Here is a 12,659-nt window from a genome sequence, read left to right on the forward strand (position 1 = left end):
GAATGGCCTCGGGTCAGCCATAGCTCTCGCAAAGTTGTCCTTGAAAGGGCAGCTTCTGTCAGAGCTCTCTCAGCCCCACCCACCTCCCAGGGTGTCTGTTGTGTGGGGGGGAAGTCAAAGGAGATTGTAAGCCGCTCTGAGACTCTGATTCAGAGAGAAGGGTGGGATATTAATCTTTGGTCTTCTTCTCTACTTGCAGCTGCTGTAATGGTCTTGGGTCAGCCATAGCTCTTGCAGGAGTTGTCCTTGAAAGGGCAGCTGCTATGAGAGCCCTCTCAGCCCCACCCACCTCACAGGGTGTCTGTTGTGGGGGGAGAAGATAAAGGAGATTGTGAGCCACTCTGAGACTCTGATTCAGAATATAAATCTTTGGTCTTCTCCCCTTGCAGCTGCTGGAATGGCCTTGGTTCAGCCAGAGTTCTTGTAGGAGTTGTCCTTGAAAGGGCAGCTTCTGTCAGAGCTCTCTCAGCCCCACCCACCTCACAGGCTGTCTGTTGTGGGGGGAGAAGATAAAGGAGATTGTAAGCGGGGTATAAATCTGTGGTCTTCTTCTAAGAAAGCACCAGCCGAAAATGGGGCAGGGAGAGCGTTGTCAAGAACAGGCGGTTCGTTCCTCCTCAAACGCTTTAAGCCTCCGGCTTCTCCACCAGCTTCTCTTCAGCGGCCAGCTCCATGTCAGCAGCAGGGGGCTTCTCCTCCACCCCCCACTCACCTGCCGGTGGGACGGGCAACCCCTCTTCTTCGGCGATGGCTCCATTCTGGTGCACGACCACCTCCGCAGGAGAGCCCTCGCCAGAGCTGCCCGAGTCGTTGTCAAAACTCTGGAAGCTGTTGCGCACCTTCATGATGTACTTGCGCAGGACGCTGGCCCCGTCCAGGGGGTTAGCAGAGGCGCCGTTGGCGGCCACCGTGTGCCGCAGGTGCTTCATCTCGGAGTGGAGGCGCAACACCGACTTGTTCAGCTCCGTGAGGCGGTTGCCCAGGTCTGCGGGGAGAAGAGTTGAGAAGGGGGGTGCCCTTAGGGATGCACAGGCCACAGATGCAACAGGAGCTCACAGGAGTGCAGCTCCTGAACCTTTCTGAGGGTTCCCCCTCCTCCTCCCCACCTACCTCGTCCATTGAACAGTAGGTGCAGCTGCATAACAATCCTTGGATTAGGAGAGCAGGCAGCCAGCCAACCACCAGGGGCTTTGCCACACCCCCAGCAACCCTCATGAACCCCCGGAGAAGCCCACGCCACCCTTTCTCCACTTCTTATGTGATTTTGGGTGGTGGGTGGCTTGCTGGCCTTTTGACTGGGGGGCGGCAGCCAAGGGGAGTCCCAGGTGAGCGAGGCCTGCTTGGGCTGGCAGGATCTCTAGCCAGCCCAAGCAGGCCTCGCTTGCCCAGGGCTCTCCTTTCTTGCATCAGGTTGCTTTTGCCTGGGGGGGAGGCGGCATATGCTAATGAGCTATGCTAATGAGCTCCACCACCTATGTTTCCTCAAAACGACCCTTGGGGGTGCAGGATTCCACCTGGGCCTTGGGAGGTGGAAGGGCTTGGTGAGCCAGTGTGGAATAGTAGTTAAGAGTGCCTTAGTGGCTGGGAGGCATGGGTTCGAGTCCTGCTTGGTGCCTTGGAAACCTACTGGGCCAGTCCCACTCTCTCGGGCTACCCTACCTCACAAGGTTGTTGCGAGGACAGGATGGAGGAGAGGAGAAGGATGTAAATCGCTTTGGGTGCCCACTGGGTAGAAAGGTGGGGGTACCAATGAATTAAATTGAGAGACAGCTTGGTGTAGTGATTAAGTGCGCGGATTCTTATAAGGGAGAACCAGGTTTGATTCCCCACTCCTCCACTTGCAGCTGCTGGAATGTTCTTGGGTCAGCCATAGCTATCTCAGGAGTTGTCCTTGAAAGGGCAGCTTCTGTCAGAGCTCTCTCAGCCCCACCCAACTCACAGGATGTCTGTTGTGGGGGGAGAAGATATAGGAGATTGTGAGACTGAGACTCTGATTCAGAGAGAAAGGCAGGATATAAATCTGCAATTCTTCTTCTAAATGAATGAATGAATAAATAAATGAAATCATTCTGGGCCAGGCACACAACCTAGCTAGATTAGCAATCCAAGCAAATTTTCTTTGTAGGTTGCAGGGTCTGTCCTTTCATCCTCTGTGTGCTCCATCTACTGTACAACAGTCACCAAGAAAAAAAGAAAGTGGATGGAATTCACTCTGCTACAGTGAATTCTTCCTTGGGCTCTCCTTCCTTGGAGGTTTGTCAACAGAGGCTAGATGACCATCTGACAGCAATGAGGATCCTGTGAATTTAGGGGGAGGTGTTTGTGGGTTTCCTGCATTGTGCAGGGGGTTGGACTAGATGGCCCTGGAGGTCCCTTCCAACTCTAGGATTCTATGAACAGGCTTCCTCAGGAGGTGGTGGGCTCTCCTTCCTTGGAGGTTTTTAAATGGAGGCTAGAGGGCCATTTGACAGCAATGAGGATCCTGTAAATTTAGGGGAGGCGTTTGTGGGTTTCCTGCATTGTGCAGGGGGTTGGACTAGATGACCCTGGAGGTCCCTTCCAACTCTGTGATTCTATGGTTCTATGATTTCTAGATTTGTGCATCCTCTGTTTTCATCAGGACTGTGCATAGAAGAGAGAGGGGGACCAATTTTGCACTAGGGCTTGTTCCGGGTGGAGAGGCCTTTTGCCCCCGGCGCTTCTGCTCTCGCACCAGCTGCCCGGGAGTTGTGAGTTGGCACACCAGTTTCCCGCGGCAAGCAGAAACTGCTTGCAAGAGGATCTCACTCGCTGGGGGAAAGCGTCACATGAACTCGCCGCTCTAGGGCAGCTTGTGCAAAAACAGAGAGAAGCGCCGCAAGCAAAAGGGCTCTTCACCCTAAACAAGCCTAATGCGAAATCGAAATCGGTCAGAGTTTAGCCAATTTCCTCCCACTGGGTTTTGCTCTTCGAAGCCAGATCCCCTTCTCTACTATTAGCATTTTAAAAGAAAAAAAAAGATGAGTCCTCTTAAAAAAGCATTTGGTCCTTCAAAATGCTCTGAACAAAGTAGGAAAGCTGGATTCAATCAGCGACTGGAGGCGGAAGGGTTAAACGCTTCCTTTCCTGCCAATTGAGGCCACAGGAGTCTGTAGTTTGCATCTTAGGCTCAAACCAAAGTGAGCCCTCATTGAGGTGGAAAACCCATGTCAGGGATGGAGCACATCAGAACAGAGGACTGTGTAAATTAGTTAGCTCTGGCTCTGGGGCCGTTTTGCCTGAGCTGGGACAAAAAAGTGTGAGCTGGAGGCGAAAAAACTGAGCTAGCTCACACTAACTCAGCTTAGAGGGAGCCAGGGCAGAGATGGGTGGTAGACACAAAGGACTGTGGGAAAGAGGAGAGGAAGATGGAGGAGCAGGGGAAACAGGGAGCCAGAAAGGCCAGGAGGGGGACTCTCACAGGCTGTGGGAACAAAGGAAAGCCCCCCCCCGACTCCCCTCACTTGTTCCAAACTCCCCACCTACCTTTCCTCCTGCTCTCTTCAAACTCCCGTCTGGCTGTGTCGATGTACCGCTGAACCAACGCCTTCAGCACCTGCCGCCGGTAAGAGACGCGGCTCTCGCTACGTAGCCCCCCGTCTTCCAGCGAAGGGTTCGTCTGAGAAGAAGAAGACTGCAGATTTATACCCCGCCCTTCTCCCTGAATCAGAGATTCAGAGCAGCTTACAATCTCCTACATCTTCTCCCCTGACAACAGACACCCCGTGAGGTGGGTGGGCTGAGAGAGCTCTGACAGAAGCTGCCCTTCCAAGGACAACCTCTGCCAGAGCTATGGCTGACCCAAGGCCATGCTAGCAGGTGCAAGTGGAAGAGGGGGGAATCAAACCCGGTTCTCCCGGATAAGAGAGCTCTGGCTGACCCAAGGCCACTCCAGCAGCTGCAAGTGGAGGAGTGGGGAATCAAACATGGTTCTCTCAGATAAGAGAACTCTGGCTGACCCAAGGCCATTCCAGCAGCTGCAAGTGGAGGAGTGGGGAATCAAACCCAGTTCTCCCAGATAAGAGAGCTCTGGCTGACCCCAGGCCATTCCAGCAGCTGCAAGTGGAGGAGTGGGGAATCAAACCCGGTTCTCCCAGATAAGAGAGCTCTGGCTGACCCAAGGCCATTCCAGCAGCTGCAAGTGGAGGAGTGGGGAATCAAACCCGGTTCTCCCGGATAAGAGTCCTCACGCTTAACCACTACACCAAACTGGCTCTCTGAGAGAGGAGCAAGAGAGGGCCATTTGTCCCCGCGGGCCAGTAGGTTTGGTGCAATAACAATATGCATGCCTATGAAAGCTTCCATTCTGAATAAAACTTGGTTGGTCTTAAAGGTGCAACCGGGCTCCTGCTTTGTTCTACTGCTTCAGACCAACCTGGCTGCCCACGTAGATCTAGCAGCAGAGCAATGCAGCTGGATTTCCAAAATGAGAGAAAGAGAGAGGCGTGTGCCTGGGGAACTCTTCCCTGCCCGCCTGTCCTGGAGTCCTTAAGATGCAGACGCCCAGTGGGGAAGGAAAGGTCCCCTGCCCACGCTTCAAGGTACCCTTGTTATGTCACTGCAAAAAATGCAGGGGTTAAGCTTCAGTGAAGACCCACCCAAAGTCAAAGCACTGGAGATTAAAACCCTGGATTCTGGCTGCAGTTCTGCACTGGAATGGCCCAGGCTGGCGAAACCTCATTGGATCTTAAAAGCTAAGCAGGGTTGGCCTTGGTTAGTTCTTGGATGGGAGACCACCAAGGAAGTCCAGAGTCATTATGTAGAGGCAGGCAAGGGCAAACCAATTCTGGATGTATCATGCCTTGAAGAAGAAGGAAACTGCAGATTTATACCCTGCCCTTCTCTCTGAATCAGAGACTCAGAGTGGCTTACAACCTCCTGTATCTTCTTCCCCCACAACAGACACCCTGTGGGTGGGTGGGGCTGAGCGGGCTCTCACAGCAGCTGCCCTTTCAAGGGCAACCTCTGCCAGAGCTACGGCTGACCCAAGGCCATTCCAGCAGCTGCAAGAGGAGGAGAAGAATTGCAGATTTATACCCCATCTTTCTCTCTGAATCAGAGACTCAGAGCAGCTCACAATCTCCTATATCTTCTCCCCCCACAACAGACACCCTGTGAGGTGGGTGGGGCTGAGAGAGCTCTGACAGAAGCTGCTCTTTCAAGGACAACTCCTGCGAGACCTACGGCTACCCCAAGGCCATTCCAGCAGGTGCAAGAGGAGGAGTGGGTAATCAAACCCAGTTCTCCTAGATAAGAGTCTGCACACTTAACCACTACACCAAACTGGCTCCCTTAGAAGATACTGGGTTTATACCCCAACCTTCTCTCTGAATCAGAGAGCAGCTCACAATCACCTTTACCTTCCTCCCCCACAACAGACACCCTGTGAGGTGGGTGGGGCTGAGAGAGCTCTGACAGAAGCTGCCCTTTCAAGGACAACTCCTGCAAGAGCTCTGGCTGACCCAAAGCCATTCCAGCAGCTGCAAGGGGAGGAGTGGGGAATCAACCTGGGTTTTCTCAGAGAAGAGTCCACGCACTTAACCACGACACCAAAGGGGCTCTCCAACAACACGGGGTCGCCAAAAGTCAGTCCCCCCACCTCCTGAGGGCACTTGTCCCCAGTGACCTGACCTCCCGTCTCCATTAAAGAAATGAAGGTGGACTTTTCCTGCAGGGTGGGCCAGGAGGCGTGGTGGCCACAAGGGTGTTCATGCCCACCCCTTTTCTAATAGATGCACGCAACAGCATTGCCATTTTTAAAACTCCACAAAATGGCAGCACATGGCTAGCGGGGGCTGCAGATGGGAAGGAATTCATCTCCCGGCCACTGCAGAAGAAAATAATTCAACCTGTGTATTTTTAAAAACATTTTTAAGACATTTTCATTCCTTTGTCACCACACTGCAAGCCTGGCACCAGAAGTGTTATTTTACTCAGTACCGGTGACTTCCCTGATACTATCCAGTAGGGGCTTATCAGGGGAGTTTTTTTAGTAACAGGAACTCCTTTGCATATTAGGCCACACCTCCCTGATGTAGCCAGTCCTCCAAGAGCTTACAAGGCTTTGTACAGGGCCTACTGTAAACTCCATGAGGATTGGCTACATCAGGGGGGGCGTGGCCTAACAAGGAGTTCCTGCTAGAATTCCACCCCTGATGGTAACCAAGGCTTTTTTGTAGCAGGAACTCCTTTGCATATTAGGCCACACCTCCCTGATGTAGGCAATCCTCCAAGAGCTTTCAGGGCTCTTCGTACAAGGCCTCTTGTAAGCTCCAGGAGGACTGGCTACATCAGAGGGGTGTGGCCTAATATGCAAAGGAGTGCCCTGGGGCTTATAATGGTGGCACTTTCACAGCACTGAGGATCATAAGGGATGTCCGAGTGGAGGGGCAGATTTTGTTGTGGCAGGTGCTTCTCTTCTTCCTTCTTGTCCAGCTTCACCCCAGGGGGGAAGCCGGGCATTGCACTCAGAGGACTCTGTACAAATAACAGCCCACCTGCCATATTGAGAGAAACTTACAATGGTGGGAATCGGCGGATAGTTCTGTTGCCGCTTTGGTTTGTAACAGCACAGGAAGCGGAAGATGCCCCTGAGGGAGGCAAGAGAACACGGGTCAGCAGAAGAGGAAGAAGATGGAGCTGCTCTCCTCAGGAGAGAGGGGGGTGAGAAAGAGAGAGCCATAGCTGAGCAGAGACAGAAAATGAGGAAAGAGTCAGAGTCCAGAAGTACATAAGAACATAAGAGAAGCCATATTGGATCAGGCCAACACTCTGTCACACTGTAGCCAAAAACCCCATCAGGAGGTCCATCAGTGGGGCCAGGACACTAGAAGCCCTCCCACTGTGCCCCCCGAAGCACCAAGAATACAGAGCATCCCTGCCCCAGACAGAAGAACATGGGGGCGTGTGACTGCTCATAGTGCTGGAAGCAGGCTGTGGCTAAAGGGGGGCAGGTTACCTGATGACGTAGAAGATAGACTTTGGCGTCGGGATAATGTTGAAGGGGACAGGCAGCGTCAAGCCCTCCCTGAAGTAGGACAAGTAGAGCTTTGAGCGGGCAAATTTCCACTCCACGTCAGCGTCGTTCTGCAAGAGTGAGCCAGAAAGAAGAGGTGAGGGACATGCAACCAAACATCTAGTCATCAATCGCTGACTACCTTAGTCAAAGGTCAAGAGAGGCAACTGTTCCATGCCCCACATTTGGGAGGCAACCACCCACAGGCTTAGGGCCTTCGAAGAATGAAGGAGAAGAGCGAATTCCTACTGGGGATTTGTCCGCTGCCTTCTGGAAGCAGCAAGAAAGAGGGAAGCTAGCGTGTAAGCAACATTGCAGAAATAGAAAGGAACCACTGACGATGGCCACTAGATGTCACTCATGCAGGGCTTTTTGTGTGGCAGGGACTCCTTTGCATATTAGGCCACACACCCCTGATGCAGCTAATGCCGCTGGAGCTTACAGTAGACCCTGTAAGAAGAGCCCTGTAAGATCTTGGAGGATTTGCTGCATCAGGGGTGTGTGGCCTAATATGCAAAGGAGTTAGGGTTGCCAAGTCCAATTCAAGAAATATCTGGGGACTTTGGGGGTGGAGCCAGGAGACTTTGGGGATGGAGCAAGGAGACATTAGGGGCAGAGCCAGGAGCAAGGGTGTGACAAGCATAAATGAACACCAAGGGAGTTCTGGCCATCACATTTAAAGGGACGGCACACCTTTTCAATTCCTTCCTTTCATAGGAAATAACGAAGGATAGGGGTGCCTTCTTTTGGGGCTCATAGAATTGGACCCCCTGGTCCAATCTTTTTGAAACTTGGGGGGTATTTTGGGGAGAGGAACTAGATGCTATACTGAAAATTCGGTGCCTCTATCCCAAAAAACAGCCCCCCCCAGAGCCCCAGATACCCGCAGATCAATTCTCCATGATTTTCTATGGGAATAAATCTCCATAGGGAATAATAGAGTTCCCAGCAGACATTTCCCTCCCCTCCCCCCGCTTTCTGATGACCCTGAAGCGGGGGGACGGTCTCCAAACTGGGGGATCCCCTGCCCCCACTTGGGGATTGGCAACCCTAAAAGGAGTCCCTGCCACACAAAAAGCCTCGCACACTTGTATCCTAAAAGCATTAGAGAACCATTTATTCTTTTCAAAAATCCAGCCTCTGTCTTGTTTGGTTTGTGGTCAGAACCAAAATATTACAATAATCCAATGCGGAAAGAGAAAAGCACAATGAGATATAATCCCAAAGTCTCAACAGTCTCACTCCAATTTCTAACGTCCAGCTTGACGTGCAGTCAATAAAGGGAAATGAACTCATGCAGGACCTTGAAAATCCCTAAGAAATAGGACGCCTTCTCCGGATGAGAAGGGCCACATTTCAAGTAGCTCTTTTTCAAACTTAATAGGCTAATGGTGGGACCCGATCTCAGCAATGGGTTGAAATTAAATCAAAAGGGTTTCCGGCTCAACATTAGGAAGAACTTCCTGACTATTAGAGCAGTTCCTCAGTGGAACAGGCTTCCTCCTTGGGAGGTGGTGGGCTCTCCTTCCTTGGAGGTTTTTAAACAGAGGCTAGATGGCCATCTGACAGCAATGAGGATCCTGTGACTTTAGGGGGAGGGGTTTGTGAGTTTCCTGCATTGTGCAAGGGGTTGGACTAGATGACCCTGGAGGTCCCTTCCAACTCTAGGATTCTATGATTTTCCTTCCTTGGAGATTTTTCAACAGAGGCTAGATGGCCATCTGACAGCAATGAGAATCCTGTGAATTTAGGGGGAGGTGTTTGTGAGTTTCCTGCATTGTGCAGGGGGTTGGGCTAGATGACCCTGGAGATCCCTTCCAACTCTAGGATTCTCCTTCCTTGGAGGTTTTTCAACAGAAGCTAGATGGCCATCTGACAGCAATGAAGATCCTGTGAATTTAGGGGGAGGTGTTTGTGAGTTTCCTGCATTGTGCAGGGGGTTGGACTAGATGACCCTGGAGGTCCCTTCCAACTCTAGGATTCTATGGTTTTCCTTCCTTGGAGATTTTTCAACAGAGGCTAGATGGCCATCTGACAGCAATGAGAATCCTGTGAATTTAGGGGGAGGTGTTTGTGAGTTTCCTGCATTGTGCAGGGGGTTGGGCTAGATGACCCTGGAGGTCCCTTCCAACTCTAGGATTCTCCTTCCTTGGAGGTTTTTAAGCAGAGGCTAGATGGCCATCTGACAGCAATGAGAATCCTGTGAATTTAGGGGAAGGTGTTTGTGAGTTTCCTGCATTTTGCAGGGGGCTGGACTCGATGACACTGGAGGTCCCTTCCTACTCTATGATTCTGTGTGTTCATGTAGGAACCAATTCATTCAGTCATGGGTTTTCCCGAGCGATGCTTACCTCAATTTTCTGGAAGGAGTTGGTGATCATGGCAATGAGCATGTTGAGCAGGACGACCACCATCACGATGGTGAAGATCCCATACAGCACCCTGCCCACCAGCTCGGCCACATAGAACTGGGGCATGTCCACCACCTTATGTTCTTCCATGCCAAGCATGGTCCAGAAGAGGAACTGGAATGTCTCGTTGAAGCTGCAGAGAAGCAGAAACAGCTTTGGACCTCCAGGACTACACTCTCTCCGCACAAACACTCTTGGGCCCAATATGTTGTCGAAGGCTTTCACATCTTACAACAGCACTACAGATAAGATTAGAATTTCAACAGCCAATCCGTATGCAAAAGAACCTCCACAGGAAAGCTCCTCCATTAGCATGTCGCAGCCTGGGAAGCTCTTACAAACGGAGTCCGATTCCTTTAGAGTATAATGGAGAATTGATCTGTGGGTATCTGGGGCTCTTTGGGGGCTGTTTTTTGAGTTAGAGGCATCAAATCTGCAGCACAGCATCCAGTGCCTCTCCTCAAAATACTCCCCAAGCTACAAAAAGATTGGACCAGGGGGTCCAATTCTATGAGCCCCCAAAGAAGGCACCCCATCCTTCATTATTTCCAATGGAGGGAAGGCATTTAAAAGGTGTGCGGTTTGGTGGTGCCCAGAAGTCCCTATGGAGTTCAATGATGCTTGTCACACCCTTGCTCCTGGCTCCACTCACAATGTCTCCTGGCTCCTCTCCCAAAGTCTCCTGGCTCCACCCCAAAGTCTCCTGGCTCCTCCCCCAAAGTCTCCTGGCTCCACCCCCAAAGTCTCCTGGTTCCACCCCTGATGTCTCCTGGCTCCACCCCCAAAGTCTCCTGGCTCCTCCCACAAAGTCTCCTGGCTCCTCCCCCAAAGTCTCCTGGCTCCACCCCCAAAGTCTCCTGGCTCCACCCCCAATGTCTCCTGGCTCCACTCCCAAAGTCTCCTGGCTCCTCCCCCAAAGACTCCTGGTGCTACCCCAAAGTCTCCTGGCTCCACCCCCCAAAGTCTCCTGGCTCCACCCCCAAAGTCTCCTGACTCCTCCCCCAAAGTCTCGTGACTCCTCCCCCAAAGTCTCGTGACTCCTCCCCCAATGTCTCCTGGCTCCTCCCCAATGTCTCCTGGCTCCACTCCCAGTGTCTCTTGGCTCCACCCCCAATGTCTCCTGGCTCCACCCCAATGTCTCCTGGCTCCACCCCAATGTCTCCTGGCTCCACCCCCAGTGTCTCCTGGCTCCACCCCCAATGTCTCCTGGCTCCACCCCAATGTCTCTTGGCTCCACCCCCAATGTCTCCTGGCTCCACCCCCAATGTCTCCTGGCTCCTCCCCCAAAGATTCCTGGTGCCACCCCCAATGTCTCCTGACTCCTCCCCCAATGTCTCCTGGCTCCACCCCCCAATGTCTCCTGGCTCCACCCCAATTTATCCTGGCTCCTCCCCCCAATGTCTCCTGGCTCCACCCCCAAAGTCTCCTGACTCCTCCCCCAATGGCTTCTGGCTCCACCCCCAAAGTCTCCTGGCTCCACCTCAATGTCTCCTGGCTCCACCTCAATGTCTCCTGGCTCCACCCCCAATGTCTCCTGGCTCCACCCCCAATGTCTCCTGGCTGCATCCCCAAAGTCTCCTGGTTTCAGCCCCAATGTCTCCTGACTCCTCCCCCAATGTCTCCTGACTCCACCCCTATTGTCTCCTGGCTCCACCCCCAATGTCTCCTGGCTCCACCCCCAATGTCTCCTGGCTCCACCCCCAATGTCTCCTGACTCCTCCCCCAATGTCTCCTGACTCCTCCCCCAATGTCTCCTGGCTCCACCCCCAATGTCTCCTGGCTCCACCCCCAATGTCTCCTGGCTCCACCCCCAATGTCTCCTGGCTCCACCCCAATGTCTCCTGGCTCCACCCCCAATGTCTCCTGGCACCACCCCCAATGTCTCCTGGCTCCACCCCCAATGTCTCCTGGTTTCAGCCCCAATGTCTCCTGACTCCTCCCCCAATGTCTCCTGACTCCTCCCCCAATGTCTCCTGGCTCCACCCCCAATGTCTCCTGGCTCCACCCCAATGTCTCCTGGCTCCACCCCCAATGTCTCCTGGCTCCACCCCAATGTCTCCTGGCTCCACCTCAATGTCTCCTGGCTCCACCCCCAATGTCTCCTGGCTCCACCCCCAATGTCTCCTGGCTGCATCCCCAAAGTCTCCTGGTTTCAGCCCCAATGTCTCCTGACTCCTCCCCCAATGTCTCCTGACTCCACCCCTATTGTCTCCTGGCTCCACCCCCAATGTCTCCTGGCTCCACCCCCAATGTCTCCTGGCTCCACCCCCAATGTCTCCTGACTCCTCCCCCAATGTCTCCTGACTCCTCCCCCAATGTCTCCTGGCTCCACCCCCAATGTCTCCTGGCTCCACCCCCAATGTCTCCTGGCTCCACCCCAATGTCTCCTGGCTCCACCCCCAATGTCTCCTGGCACCACCCCCAATGTCTCCTGGCTCCACCCCCAATGTCTCCTGGTTTCAGCCCCAATGTCTCCTGACTCCTCCCCCAATGTCTCCTGACTCCTCCCCCAATGTCTCCTGGCTCCACCCCCAATGTCTCCTGGCTCCACCCCCAATGTCTCCTGGCTCCACCCCAATGTCTCCTGGCTCCACCCCCAATGTCTCCTGGCACCACCCCCAATGTCTCCTGGCTCCACCCCAATGTCTCCTGGCTCCACCCCCAATGTCTTCTGGCTCCATCCCCAAAGTCTCCTGGCTCCACCCCAATGTCTCCTGGCTCCACCTCAATGTCTCCTGGCTCCACCCCCAAAGTCTCCTGGCTCCACCCCCAAAGTCTCCTGGCTCCACCCCCAAAGTCTCCTGGCTCCACCCCCAAAGTCTCCTGACTCCTCCCCTAATGTCTCCTGACTCCTTCCCCAGTGTCGCCTGGCTCCACCCCAGTGTCACCTGGCTCCTCCCCCAATGTCTCCTGGCTCCTCCCCCAAAGACTCCTGGCTTCACCCCAATGTCTCCTGACTCCTCCCCCAATGTCTCCTGGCTCCTCCCCCAAAGACTCCTGGCTCCACCCCAATGTCTCCTGACTCCTCCCCCAATGTCTCCTGGCTCCACCCCCGAAGTCTCCTGGCTCCACCCCCAAAGTCTCCTGGCTCCACCCCAATGTCTCCTGGCTCCACCCCAATGTCTCCTGACTCCTCCCCCAATGACTTCTGGCTCCATCCCCAAAGTCTCCTGGCTCCACCCCAATGTCTCCTGGCTCCACCTCAATGTCTCCTG

The 12,659-nt window shown here is 53.6% G+C and overlaps 1 protein-coding gene across 1 annotated transcript in view; it reads right to left on the bottom strand.

Annotated features, from left to right (window-relative positions):
- Nucleotides 1-626: 626 nt before the first annotated feature.
- The window catches only part of LOC132590836 (short transient receptor potential channel 2-like), a 37,803-nt gene continuing 25,770 nt past the window's right edge, over nt 627-12,659 (bottom strand). The window contains exons 9-14 of the mRNA XM_060263768.1: nt 9,385-9,577; nt 7,238-7,303; nt 6,977-7,104; nt 6,539-6,608; nt 3,505-3,637; nt 627-985 (exon numbers count right to left, since the gene is read on the bottom strand). Of these exons, the coding sequence (XP_060119751.1) occupies nt 627-985; nt 3,505-3,637; nt 6,539-6,608; nt 6,977-7,104; nt 7,238-7,303; nt 9,385-9,577 (949 nt within the window). The remainder of the gene's footprint in view (nt 986-3,504; nt 3,638-6,538; nt 6,609-6,976; nt 7,105-7,237; nt 7,304-9,384; nt 9,578-12,659) is intronic.

The sequence above is a fragment of the Heteronotia binoei genome, unplaced genomic scaffold (assembly GCF_032191835.1).
Source record: "Heteronotia binoei isolate CCM8104 ecotype False Entrance Well unplaced genomic scaffold, APGP_CSIRO_Hbin_v1 ptg000860l, whole genome shotgun sequence".
Taxonomy (NCBI): domain Eukaryota; kingdom Metazoa; phylum Chordata; class Lepidosauria; order Squamata; family Gekkonidae; genus Heteronotia; species Heteronotia binoei.